General features: G+C 48.7%; 1 protein-coding gene across 4 annotated transcripts in view; it reads right to left on the reverse strand.

The window, feature by feature from the left end:
* Adck1 (aarF domain containing kinase 1) overlaps window positions 1-21,832 on the reverse strand; it is a 113,857-nt gene that overhangs the window by 55,474 nt on the left and 36,551 nt on the right. For all 4 annotated transcript variants that reach the window (XM_071607635.1, XM_027931719.3, XM_071607636.1 and 1 more), the window contains one exon: window positions 8,935-9,138. In XM_071607635.1, coding sequence (XP_071463736.1) covers window positions 8,935-9,138 — 204 coding nt within the window. The remainder of the gene's footprint in view (window positions 1-8,934; window positions 9,139-21,832) is intronic.

Here is a 21,832-nt window from a genome sequence, read left to right on the forward strand (position 1 = left end):
TCTCAGAGCAGCCACTATGGCCTGGGGGGTGTGAAAGGAGGTGCTGGGATTCACCCACCATGGAGCAGGTTCCTGCCCCCAGAGAACACCCCAGAATCCTATTACCTTGAGGGAGGCATTAGGAAAACGTGGTTTCCTCCAAGACCATGGGAAACCACAAGTTCCCAGGAGAGAGGGCTAACTTCTTGAGGCCCTTCAAGGCCATCCTGACTTCCGAATGCTGCCCTCTTGGTCCAAGCACTGCTATTACCATTTCTCAAATCAGAGCCATGAGTCTATCCCCCACCTGAAACATCTATCGCTCCTCTAGGCATGAGATCATTCAAAATCCTGTCCCAGCTCTTTTGAAATATATAATAAGTTATTGTTAACTATAGGCACCCGACATCTAAACACCACTAGGACTTACTCCTTCTGACAGTAATTTTGTACCCATTAACCCGCCCACCAACCTCTGCCTCTCACATCCTCCCCATACTTTTCCCAGCCCCTACTCTTCTACTCCCAGCTTCTATGAGATCAGCTTTTTTAGCTTCCACTTGAGTGAGAACACACGGCACTTGTCTTTCTGAGCCTGGCTTATTTCACTTAACACAATGATCTCCATTTCCATCCATGTTGCTGCAAATGACAGAATTTTATTCTTTTTTATTGCCAGATAATATTCCTTTTGGTATATGTACCACAGTTTCTTGATCCATTCATCCAGTGCCGGGCACTTAGATGGCCTCCATATCTTGGCTACTATGAATGGTGCTACATAAACGGTGAGTGAGCAGATCTCCCTTCCTGAGGATAAATACCCAGTAGTGGGGTTGTTGAATCATATGGTGGTCCTAATTCCAGTTTTTTGAGGACCATACCTATATTAGCATGGAAAACAGTGCTTGTCAGTACTTGTTCCCTGCTCTCCAGAGCCTTGTCCATATTTTGTTATTTTTTTGTCCTTTCGATGACAGCCATTCTAACTGGGGTCAGATGACAGCTCACTGTGGTTTTGAGTTGCATTTTCCTGATGATCAGTGATGTTGAATTTTTTCATACACCTACTGGCCAGTTGTATGTATTCTCTTGAGAAACATCTATTCAGATAATTTACCTATTTCTTAATCAAATTATTGGGGTTTTTGTTGGTTTTTGTTTTTGTTTTGCTGCTGAGTTCCTTAGAGATCCTGGATATCAATCCCTCGTTGGACGAATAGGTCTGCAAATATTTTCTCCCAATCTGCAGGTTGTCTCTTCAATCTGATCATTTTCTTTGCTGTATAGAAGCTTTTTGGTTTGATTTGATTTGTCTATTTTTTATCTGTTGCCTTGCTTTTGAGTTCTTATCCAAAAAAGAAAATCTTTGTGCAGACCAAGGTCCTGATGCATTTCTGATGGCTTATATCTTTCTGTCCTCAGCACAATCCTACTAAAGTGAAGGTTCTGTGACCACTCCTGTCTATGGTGAGGAAACCAAGGCTCAGAAAGAGCACCCAATTCACCCAGGGTGACAACAGCCATGGTTTGCATTTGGGATTTAAGCAAGACACTGACTCCAAAGCCTGTTTATTTAATCTGTTTGCTATTCTGCCTCAGAAATAGTCACTTTGCTCCTTCTAGAGCCACACGCTGGCCTTGCTCTCAGCCGGTGGTTTAGAGAACTCCAGGCAGACCCTCACACAGCACTGTACAGAACAACAGGAGACCACCCTGCGGACTGCAGGCCCTTGAATGCCCCTGGGCCTCAGCCAGGAAGTCTTGTGTCAGAGGGAGTGTCTTGGTTCACCTAGCAATCCATTGTTAAGCTCCTCTTGTATACAGGCCCTGGGCAGTGCCCTGAGGGAACCTGAAATAAGTGGGAGGAGACCTGCCATCACTGAGGTGACCAGATGGCCAGGCTGAGCTAGACGACCACCCTCTAGATCCCAAGAGATTCATGAGAGGTCAGCAAAGGCTTCCAGAGGACAGAGGCATTCAAGGAACTTCTAGAATTCAATTCAACAACATTTTCTAACATCTACTCCATACCAAGCCCAAGGCAGGCCCCACGGGGCTTCAGGATCGGGAAGTGATGAACCATGAGCATCAAATAACTGCAAAGAGCTACGGCAGGAGTGGGAAGCATCTAGGGAAACACAAAAGAGCCATTCATCCTGATCCTTGATGCATGAGAAGGTCCCGCAGGAAAACATCACCGGAAACTCTACCTCAGTTTCCCATCTATAAAATAAGGTTCATAATAAGCGCTTATGAAAATGAGTTCATAATCATATGCAACCTTGGGAACCGTGGCTGACTCCTGGCCAGCGTTCAGAATGAGGGAGTGAGTGTGTATGTGTGTGCACACGCACATGTATGCGTGTCTGTGTGTGTGCGTGCATGATTAGACTCCGAGGCTAAAGGAAGAGTCCCAACAAGTAAAAAGCGGGAAACGAGGGCAGTGAGAAGCAAGGACAGACAAGAGTACATGAGATTGAAAGAGGGACCCGTGGGCAGCCGGGCCGTAGCTAGCTGAAGGGCAGGAAAGGCCAAGAGGCCAGGGGAGCGGGCAGCCCCGCTCAGCTCACCGCGGAGATTTATTCCACAGCCAGGAGCCACGGGGCCGACTGAGGAAGACTCCTCTGGAAACCGCAGGACAGTGGGCTGAAGGTGGCCCAGAGACTGGAGTAGGAGTCCCCAGAGGGGACCTCAGGGGCGGCACAGGGGTGCAGCCTGGGGCCGGGCAATGGCCACAGGATGGGGCCAGGGCCAGGCGTTGGGAAGAAGGCCAGCCAGGCCACTGCGGCTGCCCCCTTGCTTTTCCCCGGTGACTAATGGCAGGCCATCCGTCCTGGATGACATCAATGCTTCCCTACCATCCATCTCCCACTCTTAAATTACCATTTTATGGCCAAAATCTCTCCATATAATTGATAAAAATCTCCTTTTGATGTTCCGCATTATTGGGAGGGAATGTTTTTTATTCTTCATTATATTTTTAATATAAATGCATTTTTTATTGAGATCTGCTGGGAAGGCAGGCTGAGGACAAGCAGGAGGGGGAGCTCTCCCTGCCCCCAGAGGCCTCCCTGTACTCAGCTCCGCGGCCACCAGATCCTTATGTTCCATTCCCAGAACACCCACTCGGTGGCCTTTTGGGGCACAGTCTGGGGAGACAAAGAAGCTAGACATTGGACCAAAGGGCCGTGCTCAGGGCCAGGAGAAGCCAATCTAAGGACAGTGACACCCTCAAGGTGAGCCTCACGGTGGCTCAGGGCAGTGAAGCAGCCTGGGGTGAGGTGCAGGGCCGGCAGACCCAGAGCACCACAGGACAGGGACCCCCAGGGCTGGCGCAGGACCTGCACATCCATCCATCTCCCACTTGATAAACAGACTTGTAAGGAAGTAAAAGGACAGGGAGAAGTGGGGACAGCACTGGAAAGAAGACGGCAAAGAAAATGGGGACAGGAAGGAACGCATGACCGCAGCCCAGGGCGGGGCAGGTACTCTGCCAACCTGGGGCCCACAAGCAGACTGGATCCCCAGGGCCTGACCACTTGCCCAGCCTTCGACCACCCCAGGACATGTTCATCCTCCGTCCCCCACAACACACACACACACACACACACACACACCCCTGGCCCTCCCAGGACACTGCAGGGGAAGCAGTCTGGCTGCCACCCGGCAGGCGAGAAAGGCTGGGGAAGGATCCTGAATACGGCACAGCCATCAATGCCAAGGCCCTGGGGACCCGTGGCTCCTGTGACTCCTCCCTGGTAGCAGCCAGACCTCTGCCTCCACCACCTCATCCCTCACATCAGCCCGGCACAAATGTCACAGCCCCTAACCCAGATGAGATGCCGCGCAAGGCCCTGGGAGACTGCAGCCCCCCAAGGTGGTACAAGTACACAGAAGCCCAGGAGGCTCCCTAGGCAGCCCCTGGGGCGTTTCCAACACTGAGGAAGGGCTGGGCTGGGGGTGGAACACGGGGAACTGGTTAGGAAAAGTATGAGAAAGGAGAGTTCTAGCAAAATACTGTATGGGGCAGAGAAGCATTCCAAATATCAGAAAACCCAGTTCAAGACCCGATTCTACATATACAAGCCCCCCAGGACCGAAGCTGCTTGCTCACAGAAAGCACCCAGCGTAACACAAAAATGCTAACATTTGCTGACCACTTACCTGCGCCAGTATTATGGTTTGGATACGAGGTGTCCCCCAGAGCTCACGTATGAGACAATATGGGAATGTTCAGAGATGAAATGACTAGAAGGCACTCAGAACCAGAGACTAACACAACCAGGTCTGTTCTAAGTGCTCCACCTGCATTAATTCTTTTCTTTCCCACAGCAAGCCCACAGGCAGGTACTATCATTACCCCACTGCAATAACTGGAACCTCATCAGTGGATTAATCCATTTGGTGGATCAATAGTTTGAAAGGGTTATGGTGCTGGGTGGTAACAGTAGGCAGGTAGGGTGTGGCTGGAAGAAACAGGTCACTGGAGCATATCTTTGGGGGTTACATCTTGTGCCTGGTGGCTTATTCTCTCTGCTCCTAGGTTGCCATAAACTGAAAAGCACTCCTTGGCCACAGTCTTCACCATGATGTTCTGCCTCACCTTATACCCAGAGCAATGGAGCTGACCGACCACGGACTGAATCTCGGAAACCTTGAGTCCAAAATAAACTTTTCCTCCTCTAATTTGTTCTTGTTGGGTATTTTGGTCACAGCGATGAAAAGGTGACTAATACAGCCAGGTCTGTTCTAAGTGCTCCACCTGCATTAATTCTTCTCTTCCCCACAGCAAGCCCACAGGCAGGTCCTATCATTACCCCATTTTACACATAAGGAAACTGAGGGGCAGAGAGATTAACTGACATGCCCATGGTCACAAAGCTAATAAACCAAAAGGCAGTTTGGCTCCAGCCCCTCTGGTGGGGGTGCCAGACGTCAATGGTGGGGAGTACGTAGCAGAGAAAATGGCTCTCCTCAAGGTCATGAAGGGGCCAAGGTCCTACAGGCCCCTCAGGGGCGTGCACCCAGTGACCTGAGGACCCCCAACTAGGCTCCTCCTTCTAGAGGTCATCACCTCCCAACAGTGCCACCCTTGAGACCAAGCCCTTAACACAGGGATCTTCTAGTGTTATCCAAATCATAGCATGAGTCAACAGCCTCATGGCTTAGACCTGTGCCTGTGCCATTCAGAGTGGACAGATGTCAGCCTAGGTTCTTTGGACCATACCCAAGAGTAAAAAGAACTAGAGTCTTACCCACCCGGCAAGGACTCCCCTCCGCAGGAAAGGGCCTGGTCTCTGACACCCCTGGGTGACTCGCAAGCTCAGGCGCCATCTTCTGGCCAAGGCAAGCACTGCACTCCACAACCTCAAGGGCACTCAGCACCAGAGGCTATCCCCAACCCAGTCCAGAAGCCAGGTCACTTCTGAGGCAGCAGAAATGAGCCAACCTCCTGAGGAAACAGAAGACCCTGGGTCTCATCCTGTTGCTAGTTCCTGCCCCTCACTTAGCCAAGTGGTCCCAGCATACTCTCTGCTGAGCCAATCCCTGTGTAAGGATAGTGCCCTTTGCTGGTCCTCTGCTCTCCACTACTGGTACCAGCTGATGTCCAGAGGTGTGGACTGATCTGGAACCAAGTATAACTGTGGAGTCCGAGTTCCAGAAGTGCTGGAACCTCCATTTCATCCCTCTCCCTCATGGGGGGAGAGGGGGCACACCTCAGGGTCAGCTCCATCTAACTGGAACAGGAACTGGTCTGAGGACACAAATGACCCTCTGTGAATGAGAAGAGTCCCCAGAGGCACAAAGACTGACAGTCAGGTCAGAGGGCACCATCCTTGAGCTTCTATCTAGCCACCCACCCCTGCCTGCAGTCCGAGACTCAGGAGCACTTGAGCAGCATTTTAACTTGGGAACCCTAGGACCTAACCAAGGACGGGACCCAGAAGGACAGCAATGCATGACAGACAACCGGAAACCAGGGCTGGAGCCCAGCTTCCGCGGAAGGGCCCGCGGCCAGCATGGCACCTGGGGGTGAGAGCTGCTCTTGAGAAGTGTCGTGGGAGGGGCTGGAGGAGGGGGAAGTGCGAAGTGAGTGACTTGCCCCCGCCCTCACACCCCCGCACTCACCTACCCTGCTTCCCACACAGCCCTTTGCCCCTCCCTCCACCCACAGACTAGAAAGTGTGTCACCAGGGAACAAACACCATCTTCCCAGGAGGGAGTGGGGGAGACTGTGATCGTGCGCCTGTGGGGGCTGTGGTAAGGCACCAGAGGTTTCTGAGCTTCCCAAAAGCAAGGGACGCCCCCTCAGAACTGTGACCTCGACAGCCTCCCTTTCTTAGAAGGTTCCAGATAAACGGGGGCAAGAGCCACATGGCCATCTCGCTCATGACTACTTGGTGCTGGAAAAGAGGTCCTCCAGATGCAGGAGAAGACTTCCAACCCCAAACATCCTCCAGCCAGCGGGGTGGGCCCACCGTAACCCCTGGCACCCGGAACTTTTCATCTCACTCTGCCCCGGCTGTGGCCCCACCCCCTCCCCAGAGGCTTCCAGGGGTTAATTTTCTGCTGCCTTCCCCTCTTTCATGTCCACCCCCACCATGCCACATGCCAGTGATAATCCACTTCACACTGTTATTACAGTGACTTGTTTAGTTTTAATTTGGGGGTGAATCTCATGCTGTTGGAAGCTGGAGGCCAACAGTCTTTGTGAGAAGCAAAGGTGGCACCAGATTCTGCCTGGGGACCTCTCCAGCCTAACCCTGCTCCTCCTAGCTTGCAGCCTGAGCCCCCTGAGCCCAGTTCTAATTCTATTTGCCTTTCATTCGATCTCTCTCCCTTCAGAGGAAATGTTCCTCAGTGCGGGGGAGGTTTCCAAGCTCATCCTAGGCATGGTTCGAGCTTCTACAGAGTCAGCTAATGAGGCCTCCCTCCAGGTCACCATTGAGGAGTGCAGCATCTTGGACTGACACTGAGCAGCTGGTGCCTGCTCCACAATAATAGGTGCCAGCCCCTGATGGTCAGGGCCAGTTCCCTGCAGATCAGTAAAAATGGAACAACTGGTCTTCATCCAACCTCTGCCCCTATTCTCCGCTCTGCCTTGAGTAGCCTGAGGAAGTTGTCATTCATCCATTGACTCATTAAACAAACACTGGTACCTGCTTTAGACTGCATCGCTCTGGTGCTACAGATTCAGGATAAAAGAACCATTAAGGTCTTCATCCCCAAAGATTTTCTGACATCTGATGGAAACACCTAGGTTCAAGTACCCAAGCCTCAGCTAGCATGAGTTAGTTGGGGGGAGGCGAAGTTCTGTGGAGCCTAATGTGACTTGTGTAAGGAGAAGACTTCACATAAGAGCTGCAGTTTGGCCAGGAAACCAGCTCCTAGCACCTGGTCTGGTGCTAGATGGACGGACAGAGTGCCAATGTCCTGAAATCACTCAACAGATACAGAGAACGGAGTAAAGAGATGTTCCAAGCAGAGGACAGACCAAAACACAGGCACCACAGGCTCAGGGTACACGGAGTGTGACAAGCAGCACAGTGACCAGTGTAGGGGAATAGCCACAATTACAGCAGGACCCGACACTAGCTGAGCACTGCGGCATGCTGGGTGCTCTACAGAGCCTCCCCATTCCTGTCGCTCTAGTCCTCACTGCTACCCGAGAGGGTGCACGCTACAGTGATCCCCATTTTTACAGATAAGGAGAGTGAGGTGCCAACAGGGTATAATTGGGGCTAGGTCCACAGCCCTGGCTCCAGAGCACAAACGCCACCCTCCACCGCCCTCTGCCCCACCGAGTTACAGTCATGGAACAGGGAGGGGGCAGAGACTGGATGGGCTGCACCTTGAGAGCCCTGCTAAGCATTCTTATTTTAAGGGCAACTAGGAAGCATCAAAGGCTACAAACTAATCTCAGGAAAGGCATCCGCTGCTAAAGGCTCAACTTCAAGGTGATTTTGTTCAGAGAACTCTAGAAGACCTAGAATTCTCTAAGAGAATTTCAGATAACAGGTAAGGGCAAAAGGGACTTCAGTAAAGATCTCTGACGCACCCTCAAATTATAGCACATAAAAGCTGGACCTGACCCACTGCTCAGCCACCTGCAGATGGCTGCTCATCCCCTCCCTGTCCCCAGAGGCAGTGACCAGAGCAAGTCAGTGAGGATCCATGCAACTGTGCCCAGTTCGGCACAAAATAACACCCTGTGGTTTATGGCATGAGTGGAAAGGAATGCTCAGGGTAACCAAGGCTGCTGTACAGAGGGACCTTAGCTCCGTTCTCTATCACTCCAGGGCCCCAAATGAAGATGAGGAGTTGAGATTGGAGAAGGCAGGCTCTAGCACTTATAGGGATGCTCTTCCTACAGTCAGAAATGACTGACAATAGGACAGGCCACCATGGGTGGCACCTAAGACAGGAAGCTTCCTACCACGGGGGGTTAATCAAGCAGAGGCTGAATGAGTGCCTACCAGGGATATTCCAGAGAAACCAAAGCATGGACCTCATGGACAGCTTATGGATGGCACCATATAAGCAGGGCACCAACAGTGCCCTTGACCTTACTACCCAAGGCTGCAGCCTTCATTGGCAAAATGGAATTAGTAACAGTACCCACTGTGGGTTTGCCATGAGGAGCAAATGAGATGAGGCATGGACGCAGCACCGTTGTGGGAATGCCATAAACCCTCAGATGTTGATAGAAATTATTAGGCTGGACCATGACTCATTAGGTTGTATCCAAGACAATACGAATATTTCATACTTCAACTAACTTTTTTTTACTGAGGTTCCTTCCAACCTCTCCGATCTCAGCACTGAAAGTGTCTATGACATTTGATTTTGCATTAGTGGTGGGACCCGAGTGCCCTGGGCCCAGGCGGCAAGAACCAAGACCTTTTCAAAAGCATACTGTCCTGGAGCCAGCCCTCCTGAAGGGGTGAGTACCTCCTTGCCCAGGTCCTCCCGGATGACCTGGCGGACCTCCTGCATGCTGCTCTGCGGGGCCTGGCTGTGCAGCACCTTCAACGTGCTGGTGTATTCCTCGGGCAGCAGGTAGTCCAGAGCCCCCAGGTGCTGGCCCACCTTGATGAAGGTGCCCCGGTTGGCACAGCAGAGATCACAGAGACGCCTGGCAGAGCGGAGGTGCACCTGCAGGGAGACAGACACGGGGACAGAGAGGCATGAGTGCAGGCTATTCTGAACATCATTCCCCTCCCCCACCCGCTGTGCCTGAACACCTTCCCTCAGTCCCAGTGCCTAAGGTGGGGCACGTGCACACACCTTCAAGGTCCTCCTTCAGCCTCCTGGTACCCACAGGGTCCATTCCAATCTCATACTAGGGCCCGCCTTTGCACATGGCCTTAAGCTGCCAATCTGCTCTCCATCAAAACTGACCTGGTCTGAGTCACACTCCCTAGAAATCAGTGTTCAAGGCTTTCTGGGGGCTTTTCTGTTTGGCTTTGGGGAGGCGAGATGCTGAGATGGAACCCAGGGCTCAGACATGCTAGGTGAGCTCTCCTCCACTGAATCATATCCTCGTTCAAGGCTAGTCTACTAATGGCTCACTCTAGGGTGTGCCAAGTTCATGTATTTGCCACCTAGCCCTCAGACACACTAATAATACTTCATGTTTGTTTGGGTCTCTACAATGGATGGTCAAATACATCCTATCTCTTAAGACAGCTTTGGAAGGCAGTGTTGGTATCTTTTAAGATGAGAAACTCAATTGCCTTATTTATAAAATGAGAATAAATGTCAAAGGAAAGGCTATAACACACTCCAAATCTGGAGCTCGTTTAATGTAGCAATCTTTGGCAGGGACTCCTCTTTCCTGGGGGAATGACAGTGTTGGGGGCATGAGGCATATGACATAGGCTGTAGGACACACTGTCCAGGATGCAGGGCCCTAGCTTACATCCTGATTCTCATCTACCCCAGGCTGTGCATCCCAGTCATCACTCCAGACCAGCTGAGGGTTTGGGAACCATGAGGGTCCTGCATTGCAGAATCACAGCCTCTAGGCAGGATGGGGCCCTAAAACCAGACTTCAATAACAACTGATAACAAAGATGGGGAGAATGTTCAAAATTCCTATGTAATTAGTTGCCAAGTGAACCACACAGGAAACGACTACTTTAGAAACTGAGAACACTAAGCCCTGAGCACCCTCATCCCGGCAGCGGGAACACCCAGCCCCCCCACCCCACAGCAGACTCCAGGCTTCAGCAGCCGTCCTTAGGCCCTCAGGGGCCGGTCTACTTCTAGCTCTGCTGGACACCTCTGCATCCTGCTCCAACCCATTTTGGGCCAAACCTGAGTACACACAGCTGGGTCCCTCTGGGCACAGCCCTCCAGCCCTGATGAGGACACACAGTTCAAGCCGCACCAGGGAGAGTCTCTTTTTCTTGGCAGAAGGAAGAGAGGAAATTAACTCTAATTGAGAGAATAAGAGCATGAGCATCCCTAGAAGAGTCGAAGGGTCAAGGGACACTGTCTCAAGAACTGGAGACTGGGGACAAAGCCAGCCAGTGTCCGATGGCAGAAGGTCATGTGGAGCTGGGTAGAGTTGGGGCCATGGCAGGCCAAAGCCACACTCAAGCTGTAGTAGTAAGGAGATGACAAAGGCCATGGTCAACCCGCAGCCAGCTATCGCCAGGCAGTCAGGACGAAGGTTCAGGCCTCAGTGGACAACTTTCTGCAGCTGAAATAGTTGGCCTCGGACTTTAACCCAGCAGAAGAGAAAATGCACAACCAACAGCAGAACAGGAAGAGCCAGAGAGGTGGGCACACCTCTCCATCCAGGGCCACCAGAGCCAGGTCCTCCATCCGCTCCCCAGCAACACTGCCCGGCGTGCCACTCATCCCCAGAGGCACACTAAACCCCACAGCTAGCTGTTCTGGGGGTCAGCTGGGCAGTTAGCACACCTAAAGGGAACAGAGGCTAGGAAGGGGGTGAGGTCACATCCAGCTCTCCTCCCCTCCCAGGAAAGATATCCACTGCCACACACTCAGGGAGACTTACTGCAAGCCCAGACCCTGCCCTCAGCTATCTGGGGACACCCAGAGGGCCACTCACACAACAGAGAACACCACAAAGCAGCAGGTATTAGAGAGTTCAGGACAAGGTGGGAAATCACAGATGAAAGAAACAAGGGAGCTATGAGCAGACACTCAGGCTCACAGGAAGGGGTGACATGGGGCGAGGCAGGTGCTGGTTACGAATGGACAGATGCTTCTTGACTTTGGATGGGGTCTGATTAACCAGTGAGAAGTCAAAGATGCATTTGATGCCCCTGACTATGGAACATCATAGCTTAGCAACAGGGCATCATAGAGCAGGATGGTGACCCTGTGATCTCCTAGCTGACGGGGTGATACAGCTCACTGCCACCACCAGAATCCAGAGGGAGTATCATGACATCATCTCTAGTCCAGGGAGGTCAAAATTCCAAGTATGGTTTCCACTGAAGACATATCGCTTTCGTATGATCATCAAGTCAGAGAATCATTGACTCCCGAGCACGGGTCCTGCCTGTCCTGCCTCTCGGCTCTGAATCTACTCTTCTTTGCTGAGATACTAAAGCTGAACCCTGGGTCATTTTTCCTTTGTCAGAGGACTTGATGATATCAGCCTGGATCATTCAGGGATCCTGGGGACACTGTGAGACCATAGCAGGCACAGAGGTCCCCTTACTGGTTCCAGTGTGCTGCTCCAGCAGAGACAGGCAGCCAGCAGGGACAGCGCCCACTCCAGGGCCTCACAGACCCGCTGCAGCCCACACCTATGGTCCACTTCCGTGGAACTCAGGCCCACCCTCCAGTGAGTGTCCTGGCCACCCCTACAGATGAGCTCAGCCCACCCCCTCCCATAAGTCTCTCTGCCACCCAGTGGGCTACTGCCATGGGCCCACTCTGACTCAGGCCTGCACCACAGCTCACCGCTAGCATCCGAGAGCAGCCCTGCGGGCTCCATGGGCCAGCTCCCAGCCTCAAGGGTGGGAAGAGCTCTGCTGAGCCCTTGGTTCCTACAGGCTCACACTCCCCTGGCCCCAGAAGGAGCAGATTTGGGTGCTTGCCACATCTGCACCGGCAGAGTCTCCTTCTACCCCTTGCAGGACTTGACCACCTTTTACTAGTTAATAATTCTTTATATTCAATTTTTCCTATTCAAATTATGGTATGGCTGGGCCCTGGCTGATACAGAGTTGGCCTCTGAAAGTCAATTGAATAGATGAAGCTGAAAAGGAAAAACACTTTATCTAGAACAACAGACACAAAGGCACATCATGCATGTGTGTGCTGCTGTGTGGGTGCGTGTGCAGAGGGTACTGCATGTGTGTTGTGTGCATGTTGCTACATGTGCATGACTGTATGTTGCTCTGTGAGGGGGGGAGGCGGATAACCCTGCTCCACTGTTTTCTTTAGGCTGGACTCACATCTACATTTGTCCCTGGCTCTGACAGCCCTCGGACAGCACAGGACTCGCCCTGCCCAGTCTGCCCTAAAGCAAGCTGAGTCGGGGCTCTACTGCCTGTCATCTGTGACATGAGCCAATGCTAGGTGGGGTGCCTCTTGGCACAAAGTGATGATCACCTTCAAGATCATGGGGAGCCCTCCCTGGTCACCCATGCCCAAGAAGGTGGTCCACCTCTGGCTCATCAGTTACCTGGCACATCAGCTCTTGGGCCAAGTGTGTCTGCTGTATACACTGCATGCTCAGGGTTAGCTGTGCAGGTACCATAAACAGACAGGTGACAGTGGTTCATACATTCACAAAACCATCATCCATGAAACTGAGTTAGCACTACTGCAAATTACACCCCACATTCCCATCAAAGTTACCTCTGACCTGCTTCTAACACACACACACACACACACACACATGGAACTAAGGAACATTGCCACTCACCAAAAACTGAAAATATTGTTTTAAGGCCAAAAGATCCCAATGCTGAATAACATAGCAGAAACTCTGCTCTCCAAGGTGCCTTTCCTGCTCCAGTTCCCCCTGTTCTTCAGGATCAGAAGCCAGGCCCATGCAGATGTTCAGGAAGGTACTGACTTAGTGCAGACTCCCTTTCTCAGTGTTCACGGGCAGCTGGGAGTATATACAGGAATCTCACAGTTCCCTCTTCCCAGGATCCTATCCCCAACCATGCCCGTGTGCTTGAGGGAAAGAACAAAGCATCCAGAATCTCCTGAACTGGGCACCCCACTCAAATCTAGTCCTCACCACACACACCCTTGACCACACACAAGGCATAAGTACCATGAGGGACAGGCAGATAAATGAAAGTTGGTTTCTAACATCACTATCCAACAGAACTTGTTGCAGTGACGGAGAGGTTCTACATCTCTACTGTCCACTACAGTTGCCCCAGCTACGTGGCTTCCCGGCCTACAATAAACACTCAGATCATAAGGGGTGGTGGTGGTTTTTGTTTTTAAATATGTCCACTATCTCTGTAACAAAGATCTTAGGATGTGTCTTTAAAGATGAAGAAACAATGTCAAAGTTCAGTGACAGCCCCCAAATCCCACATGATGAAGCTACAGTATTCTGGTTTGGATATGAGGGGTCCTCCAAATGCTTCTGTTAATATAGGAATGGTCAGAGGTCAATGACTGGATATTGAGAGCCGTGACCTAATCAGTCCATCCTGCTCTGAACAGGCTGGCTAGGTGGTAACTCTAGGATGTGGGGCATGGCTGAAGCAGGTGGGTCACTGGGGCAGTGTCCTGGAAGGGTGTTCTTCCCTGCAGCCCCTCCCACCCTCTCCTTGGCTTCCTGACCACCATGAACTGAACAGCTTTCCTCCACTGAGCCCTTCTCCCATGATGCACTGCCTCATCCTGGGCTCAGGGCAATTGGGTAAGCTGTCTATGGACTGAGACCTCTGAAACTGTGAGCCCCAAATAAACTTTTCCTCCTCCAAGTTGTTCTTGTCAGGTATTTTGGTCACAGCAACACAAAGCTAACTAAAACACACGCTATGCCCAAACCTTGATCTGTCCGATATGGGGCCCTGTGTACCAGGTACCATGTGCCAGGGAACAAACATTCATGAAATTTCTCTTGTACCAGGCATTGTTGGGAGCTGAGAAGAAATACAGCCCTGGTCTTCACAGGATAGGAGCTGACAATGTAGACTGACACACACACATAAAACCAAAATTACAAGAGCAGGCAGCAAAGGCAGCTGCCCATCACTCCCAATGTGTGATGTACGTTGGATGGTCACCAGGCTAGGCACGGGGAGGCCGTGGCAACCGGAACAAGTGCACACCATTTGAAAGGCCAATGTAAGCTGCAGGTGGTCTTAAGTCAAAGGAGGAGGAATCATATAATGGTTAAAAGCATTGGCTCTGGAATCAGAAAAACTTGGATTCAAATCCTATTTTGATAGTTACTTGTCAAAGTTAATGAACTCTGGAACCTTGGCTTCCTCATCAGTAAGAGAGGGAAAATAATTATGCTCTTCATCATGATGGTTCATTGAGGTAATGCATAAAAAACCCAGTGCAGGTGCAGGGCCCAGCAAATAGTCAGTGCTTAATAAATGAATGGAAAGAGAAAAGGGAAGGGATTAAGCTTCCCAGAAAAATGAAATTTAAAAACAAAAAAACCCTCCAGGCCCATCCACTCTCTGTGCCTCACTTGATTGGGTATAACAAGTCGGGACCACAATCTAATAAACAGAAACAACAGCTAACTTCATGGACTGTCATCTCAATTGCAAAGTACCAGTGCAAAAGAAATGCAAATAACAACAGAGCATTAATTCAAACATACAGACTTTAGGTTCTCGTCCACAAAGATCTTTGTACTTTGCCTGCTACCCTGACACCAGCCACCTGTTTGTTCCCTGGATTCCAGGGCTGCCTCTACCCAGCACCTGGGTGTGTCGCAGCAGCACACCCTCACTGACAGCCCCCACACCCACCTTCTATCCTGTCACAATATCCCAGAAATCACCAGCAAGTCCCCCTGCCCGGGCTCCAACCTCCTTTCCACTCCAAGCTCAATAACTGGCTTTATGATTATCTCATTACCATTAACCTTGCTGCAATGAATTTTATCTGCCTCATATTAATTAAAGCATTGTCCTCACCAGCTTGGTTTGTGGTTTGAGAGGGGGACAATGAATAACTAATAAGATTAACTCAGTGCTGATTAGTTATTGATTTGGCCAGATACAGCCACAGCCTAAGGAAGATAACTCTTTCCTCATGTCTGAATCCCTGTGAGCAGGGGTCCCAGTCCCCAAATTTGGCAGAAAGGTACCAACGTCAGACTGGATCCACGGGGCTCCTCGTCAGACTGGGCAAAATCTCCAGTAGGCCTCAGGGGCATTGGAAGACAGAAAATACATACATACACACACACACACACACACACACCACACACGTGTCCCTCACAAATGGGAAGGAAAAGGGAGATGGTGAAAGATAAGGAAACAGATCCCAAACAGACCTTTAATGAATTCTTTTAGTCAAATACTCAAGTCTCAAAGGACTGGAATATTAACAGCAGTATCTCTGGGCTGCGAATTTATTCCTTTTTCTTCTTGATTTTTATATATTTTCCAAATTTCTTAAAACTAATGTATGTCGATAATGAGGAAGGATTTTTTTTTTTTAATCCATCCCTTCTTTGGCATCTTCTAGAAATGGAAAAGTCCTGCTGTGGGTTGGGTGATTGGTTGGTTTTGTACAAGACTCTGCTGTGCAGACTGAGAGGAGTCCAGCAGCACGGGCCTTCTCTGGGAGGACACCATGTCCCTGAGTGTGTTCCATCCTGAGAAGAGGAATCATGACCCCTCCCCCATCCCCAGGACAGCAGGTCGGGGCTTTTCCCAGGGTCTTTTATGGCTCTTACTCCTTGCTTTCAGTTGTCCCTTAGGCACTGTTATGGTTTAGATGTAAGGTGTCCTCCAAAGGCTCCTGTTGATGCAGGAGTATTCAGAGGTGACATGATTGGATGAGAGCTGTGACTTAATCAGTCCATCCTAATTTGAATTAGTAACTGTAATTTGAATTGGTAACTGTAGGCAGGTGGGGTGTGGCTGGAGGAGGTGGGTCACTGGGGATATGCCCTCAAAGGGTTCATCCACCCCAGGGGCCTTCCCCTGCTTCTGCTTCCTGACCACCTCCTCCCCCACCCACCCTGCCGTAAGCTGAGCAGGTTCCCTGCCCTGGGCCCTTCCCCCTCATGTGCCGCCTCACCTTGGGCCCAGAGCAGTGGAGTTGGCCACCTGTGGATGGAGACCTCTGAACCCACAAGCCCCACATCAACTTCTCTAAATTGTTCTCATCGGGTACTTTGGTGATAGTGACAAAGAACTAACTAAAACAGACAATGAAGTAAAATTCATCGTGTCTTGGAGCAAAGAAACAAGTTACAATTTATAAAAGTTTTTGAGGAGTTTGGCCCCAGGTTAAAGCCCACTCGGACTGCACGGGACTGTTCTGTGGTTAAGAACACGGGGACCCAGAGTGCCTCAGTCTACATTCCACTTCACCACTTAGGAGCTGCTGACCTTGGGCAACTTATGGAGCCTGCTCTACCCCATAATCTAAAAAAGGAAGATAACAACAGTAGCTACCTCCCAGGGTTCCTGGGAAGATTAAACAGGGTAAGGTAACGCAGGCACTCCACGTGGCCAGAGCAGGCATTTCCACCACTAGGGAGAACCTGACACAGGCAGCGCCATTTTGAAACACATCCTCCTTCTCAGAACTGTCACCCCCTGGTCACTCTGATTCAGCCTGACCTAGACCCCAGACAACACTCCATCATTACACCAGAAAGGGAATTCTTATCTGGGACTGAAACCCTGAGAAACACCTTGTTTGACATGGAACAGTGACCACCACAGAATGACGGTGACCACCACAAGGACTCTTCCCTGACAAGCCCCTAGCAACAGCCTAACCGCAAAAATCCCCCGACTCCGTCACTCCCTGTAACTTCCCTAAGTGGAAGACAGGTTCCAACCTCTGCTGGGAGCCCCCTGCGCAGGTTGGTCCCAAAGAAACCTATGTGACTGTTAAGCGCCTATCTCTTTGTTTCTTTTGTTCAGTTCTTTCCTTACATCTACACTAATTGTAAGGGAACCTGGAAATTGTTTTTAATCGGGTACAGCAAGATGTACAAACATGGAGACGATTGTCATGAAGGAACAAGATTTTAGTCACAAATGCCTAGAAGCAGAGGCATGGTGGGCCTTATGGGAAAAGCACCAGGGACAGTCAGGGGCAGAGGGAGCCTCCTGCTGTGGGTCCTGTGGGCAGGAATGGGTGAGGCAGGACAGTGGTGTAAGACTGGTTAGTGTGGATCATTTCCACATGCTCCGGGGCACAGGAGCTCTCCCTACTTGGCTGGTTCCTGGCCTGGGGCAATTAGGGCTGGGGATTGGGGCCAAAGAGCAGGAGAGTACAGTAGAGAAGGTGGCTGGGGAACTGGGCTTTGGGTTGGTTGGTTTGCACGTGAAAGTCACACCTCCAGGAAAGCTGACATTACCTCTAGGAATTAGTTAACCCTGGGAGGGGAGGGCCTTCTTATGCTAGCAAGAACCCAAAACAAGAAAGCACACAAAACAGGAAACTGACGAATGCAACACACTAGCCACGTTCCAACCAGGATCTCATCCAGGGCCATCTACAAGCTGATGCCACATAAATGAGCAGCCCCTGCCCAGACCTCTCCCCTGACTAGAGCCTGACAGATCCAACTGCTTCTCTGACTTCGCTCTAGGGTCCTACTGGCCGCTCCTCAAACATCATGACTTTCTCACCACACCGACCACCAAACCTGATTCTCCCAGTCTTCCCCACCTTAGGAAATGACAACTCAAAACTCAAAGTTTCTCAGGCCATAAATCTTGATGTCATCCTTGACTTCTCTCCCAAAGTGAGGACTCCTATTACCTTCTCATCTGGAACTATGTGGAAACTGGACAAGAAACATAAACCAATACTTTCCAAGGCACTGGACATCAGGCAAGGAAGAGCAGTACTCCTAAGAGATGGGGAAGAAACACAATGAACCCTACGGTGGCCCCAGTGGCTGCTCAGCTTCCGCCCATGATGCTGGGAGGAAGCAGGGCTCCCTGAGCTGAGGAGATGGAGCTGAGCCATGGAAGAGCTCACGGGTCAGAAGAGAGCTGTACAAAGAAAGAACACAAAGATCTGCAGAGGACCCACCTCAGGTACGCAGCTGAGTACCTGCAAAATCTGCCTGAGTCCAGGGAAAGAACAACCCAAAAAGATTCAGGTTAACAGCATCCCCCACTCACACAGGGCCTGCTTCCACCAGCCACACTGGAAAAGCCACATAATGCATGGGGCACTTGTTATCATAGCCAGGAAGGCTTTGCCTCAATAGTGGGAAGTATCCTAAACACTGTTCCATTCCTATCCAACAAATAGCAAAAGGAAGACTTGGAATTTAAAAAAAAAAACAAAAACTATCTCCAAATAACTTAACTGTGTCCCAGAACAAACCTCAAGAATATGTCTAAGAGGGCTGGGGTTGTGGCTCAGTGGTACAGCGCTTGCCTAGCACGTGTGAGGCCCTGGGTTCAATTCTCAGCACCACATAAAGATAAATAATAAAATAATGGTATTGCATCCAACTACAACTAAAAAATAAATATTTTTTTTAAAAAAGAATATGTATAAGAATACAAAAGTATCTAATACCCCAAAAGATAAAAGCATAATATCTGGTATCTAATTAAAAATTTATCAGATATGCAAAGAAGCAGGGAAATATGACACATAATGAAAAGAAAAAAAAAGCAATCAAAATCAACCCAGATGTGAAACTGATATTAAAATTGACAGAAAATAACATTAAAGCAGGTATTAATAGCTGTGTTTTGTATGTTTAAGAATTAAATAGAGATGTGGATGATGAGAGAGCAAGCAAGAGCTCCCAATGAAACTTCTGGATATGAAAAGTTTAATGTGTCTGATTTAAAAAAAAAAAAAATACAATGGATATGATTAATGGCAAACCAGACATTGCAGGGAAAAAAAGGTTAGTAAACTTGAATACCTAGCAATAGAAACTATTCAAAATGAAATACACAGGGTAAAATAATATTTTAATGAAAAGAACACCGGTGAGCTGTGGGACAAATTCCAGCAACCTAGTACACTTGTAGCTGGAGTCTCCAAAGATGGGAGGGGAAGGAGAAAATATGTAAAGAAACACGGGCTGAAATGTTTTCAAAGTTGATTTTTTACAAATCTATAAATCAATGGATCCAAGAATCTTAACAAGCCCCAAGCCCCAAAACCACAAAGGAACAGTTTTAGTTCATTTTTTCATCACTGTGACCAAAATACCTGATAAGAACAAGTTAGAGGAGGAAAAAAATATATATTTGGGGTCATGGTTTCAGAAGTTCAGTCCCTGACTGGCTGACTCCATGGCTTTGGGCCCAAGGTGTGGGAGCATGACTTAGGGGGAGGGTCAGGGGGAGAGGAGTGGCTATGTTTAGGGCAGCAAGAAAACAGAGAAAGCAAGGGAAAAGGGCCTGCAGGAAGGAAGCAGCCTTCCAAGGCTCAGCCCAGAGACCCACCTTCTCTAGCACACCCCAACTGCCCACAGATACCCCCCAGTCAGTCTATTCAAATTACGATGCACTGATTAGGTTATGGCTCTCATAATCCAATCATTTCATCTCGGAATATTCCTGCATTAACAGGAGCCTGGGGGAAGGGGTGAAACTCCTCATATCTTAATCACAACAGGAACCCACATAAATAACTTGTTCAAAACCAGTAATAAAGAAAAATCTTAAAAGCATCCAGAGAAAAAAGAGGAACAAAGTTAAGAAGGACAGTAGATTTTTCACTGGAAACAATACAAGTGTAAGTAAGCAGATCAACACCTGTGAAAGCACTGAAAGGAAACCCTAGCCAGGTGTGGTGGCTCACACCTGTAATCCAGTGGGTCAGGAGGCTGAGGCAGGAGGATCTCAAGTTCAAAGCCAGCCTCATCAACTCAATGAGACCCTGTCTCCAAAATAATATATATATATATATCAAAAGTGCTGGGGATGGGGCTCAGTGGTTAACTTCCCCTGGGTGGGAAAAACCCAGGATTCTCTACACTCTGAAAACATCTTTCAAAAACAAAGGTAAAATAAAAGTTTTTCTCAGACAGTGAAAGCTGATGAGATTCATTTCCCTTCACTATAAGAAATATCGAAAGACTGCCATCAAGCAAAAGGAAAATGATATCAGTTGGAAATATGGATCCACATACAGGAATAAAGAAGCCAGAGGTGGAAACTTAACGGGTAAATACATAAAATTTTTCTATCTCTTTAAAAGATAAGTGGCTGCTTAAACAATGTGGAGTTAATAACAATGCAACGTGGAATTCACAACATGTTAAAGCAAAATGTATTGAACCAATTGTATAAAGTTTAGGAAGAGACATGGACATATACATATATATACTCATAAGGTTCTTATAGTCTTTGAAGTGGCAGAATATCATTTGAATGTAGACTGTGACAAATTAAAGATATACACTGCAACTAAAGCAGTCATTAAAATAATGGAAAAACTGTAACACATAAACCAACAAAGGAGACAAAGGCCTCAGCATCCACCATAAGAAACCAAATTAAGCCCAGAGTAATCCAGAAAAGGGAGAAATGATAAAGGACAGAATCAATGAAGTACAAAACAAGAGAGAAAACTGAAGACAGTCTATTTCTCAACTCATTCTGAAACCATTGTTCCCCTGATGTCAAAACCAGACAGACAAGAGGATACAAGCTATAGGTCAATGTCCACTGGGAACACAGATGCAGAAATCTTTTAAAAAATTCGTAAATCAAATCCAACAAAGTAAACAAAGGCTCTGTGCTCTTTGCATCCTATCAGGTGGTGCACAATTTGGATCCGTCTCCTTCCTTGCAATGCTAAAACTTTGATCACATCATTAAGATGGTCATTTCATTAGGATGGTCACCTACCCAACTTCATTTACATTTACTTCTTTGCCCTTTATGATTAAGTATTCTGTGGAAAAGTACTGCCAAATTTTGTCAATAGCTCACTCTATCAAATTTTTATTGATTGATTGATTGATATCAACTTGGACTCATGGATCCCTACTTTTTCCAATGAATGGTCCATTCCCATCATTGCTTATTTAACAACCTCATTGAGGTATTCTAGGGTATATTCAATATTTAAAATGTTCAATATGATACATTTTCACATTTGTGTGTATCTGTGAAACCATCACCAAAATCAAGATAGTAAACATATCCATCTCTTCCTAAAAGCTACCCATATCCCTATGTAATTCCAGCCCCATCCTTTCATATACCTCTTATCTCTAGACAACCACTGACCTAGACTGACCTGTGTCCTTATCAGAACACACAAATTTTTAGTTGTAAATAAATGGAATCACACAGCCCATACTCATGTTTTATCCAGTCTTTTTCACTCAACATAACTGTGCTGAGAATCATCTATGTTGTTGCCCATTTTAAGTCTTTTTTCTTGCTGAGTAGTATTCTACTGTATGAATATACCACAATTTGTTTATTCATTCACCTGTTGCTAGACATGTGGGTTGTTTCCAGTCTTGAAATATACGTAAAAGCTTCATTTTTTGGTGGGTAAACATGCTTAGGAAGGCAATGCCCAAACTGAAGATACATGGTTGACTTTGTAAGAATTTGCCAAGGGCTGGGAAGTAGCTCAGTGGCAAAATGTCTGCCTTGCATTTGCAAAGCCCTGGGTTCAACCCCCAGTCCCAAAAAAGACCCAAAAACAAAAAAAACCCACCAAAAAAATAAGATTA

The sequence above is a fragment of the Marmota flaviventris genome, chromosome 2, assembly GCF_047511675.1.
Source record: "Marmota flaviventris isolate mMarFla1 chromosome 2, mMarFla1.hap1, whole genome shotgun sequence".
NCBI classification, from domain to species: Eukaryota; Metazoa; Chordata; class Mammalia; order Rodentia; family Sciuridae; genus Marmota; species Marmota flaviventris.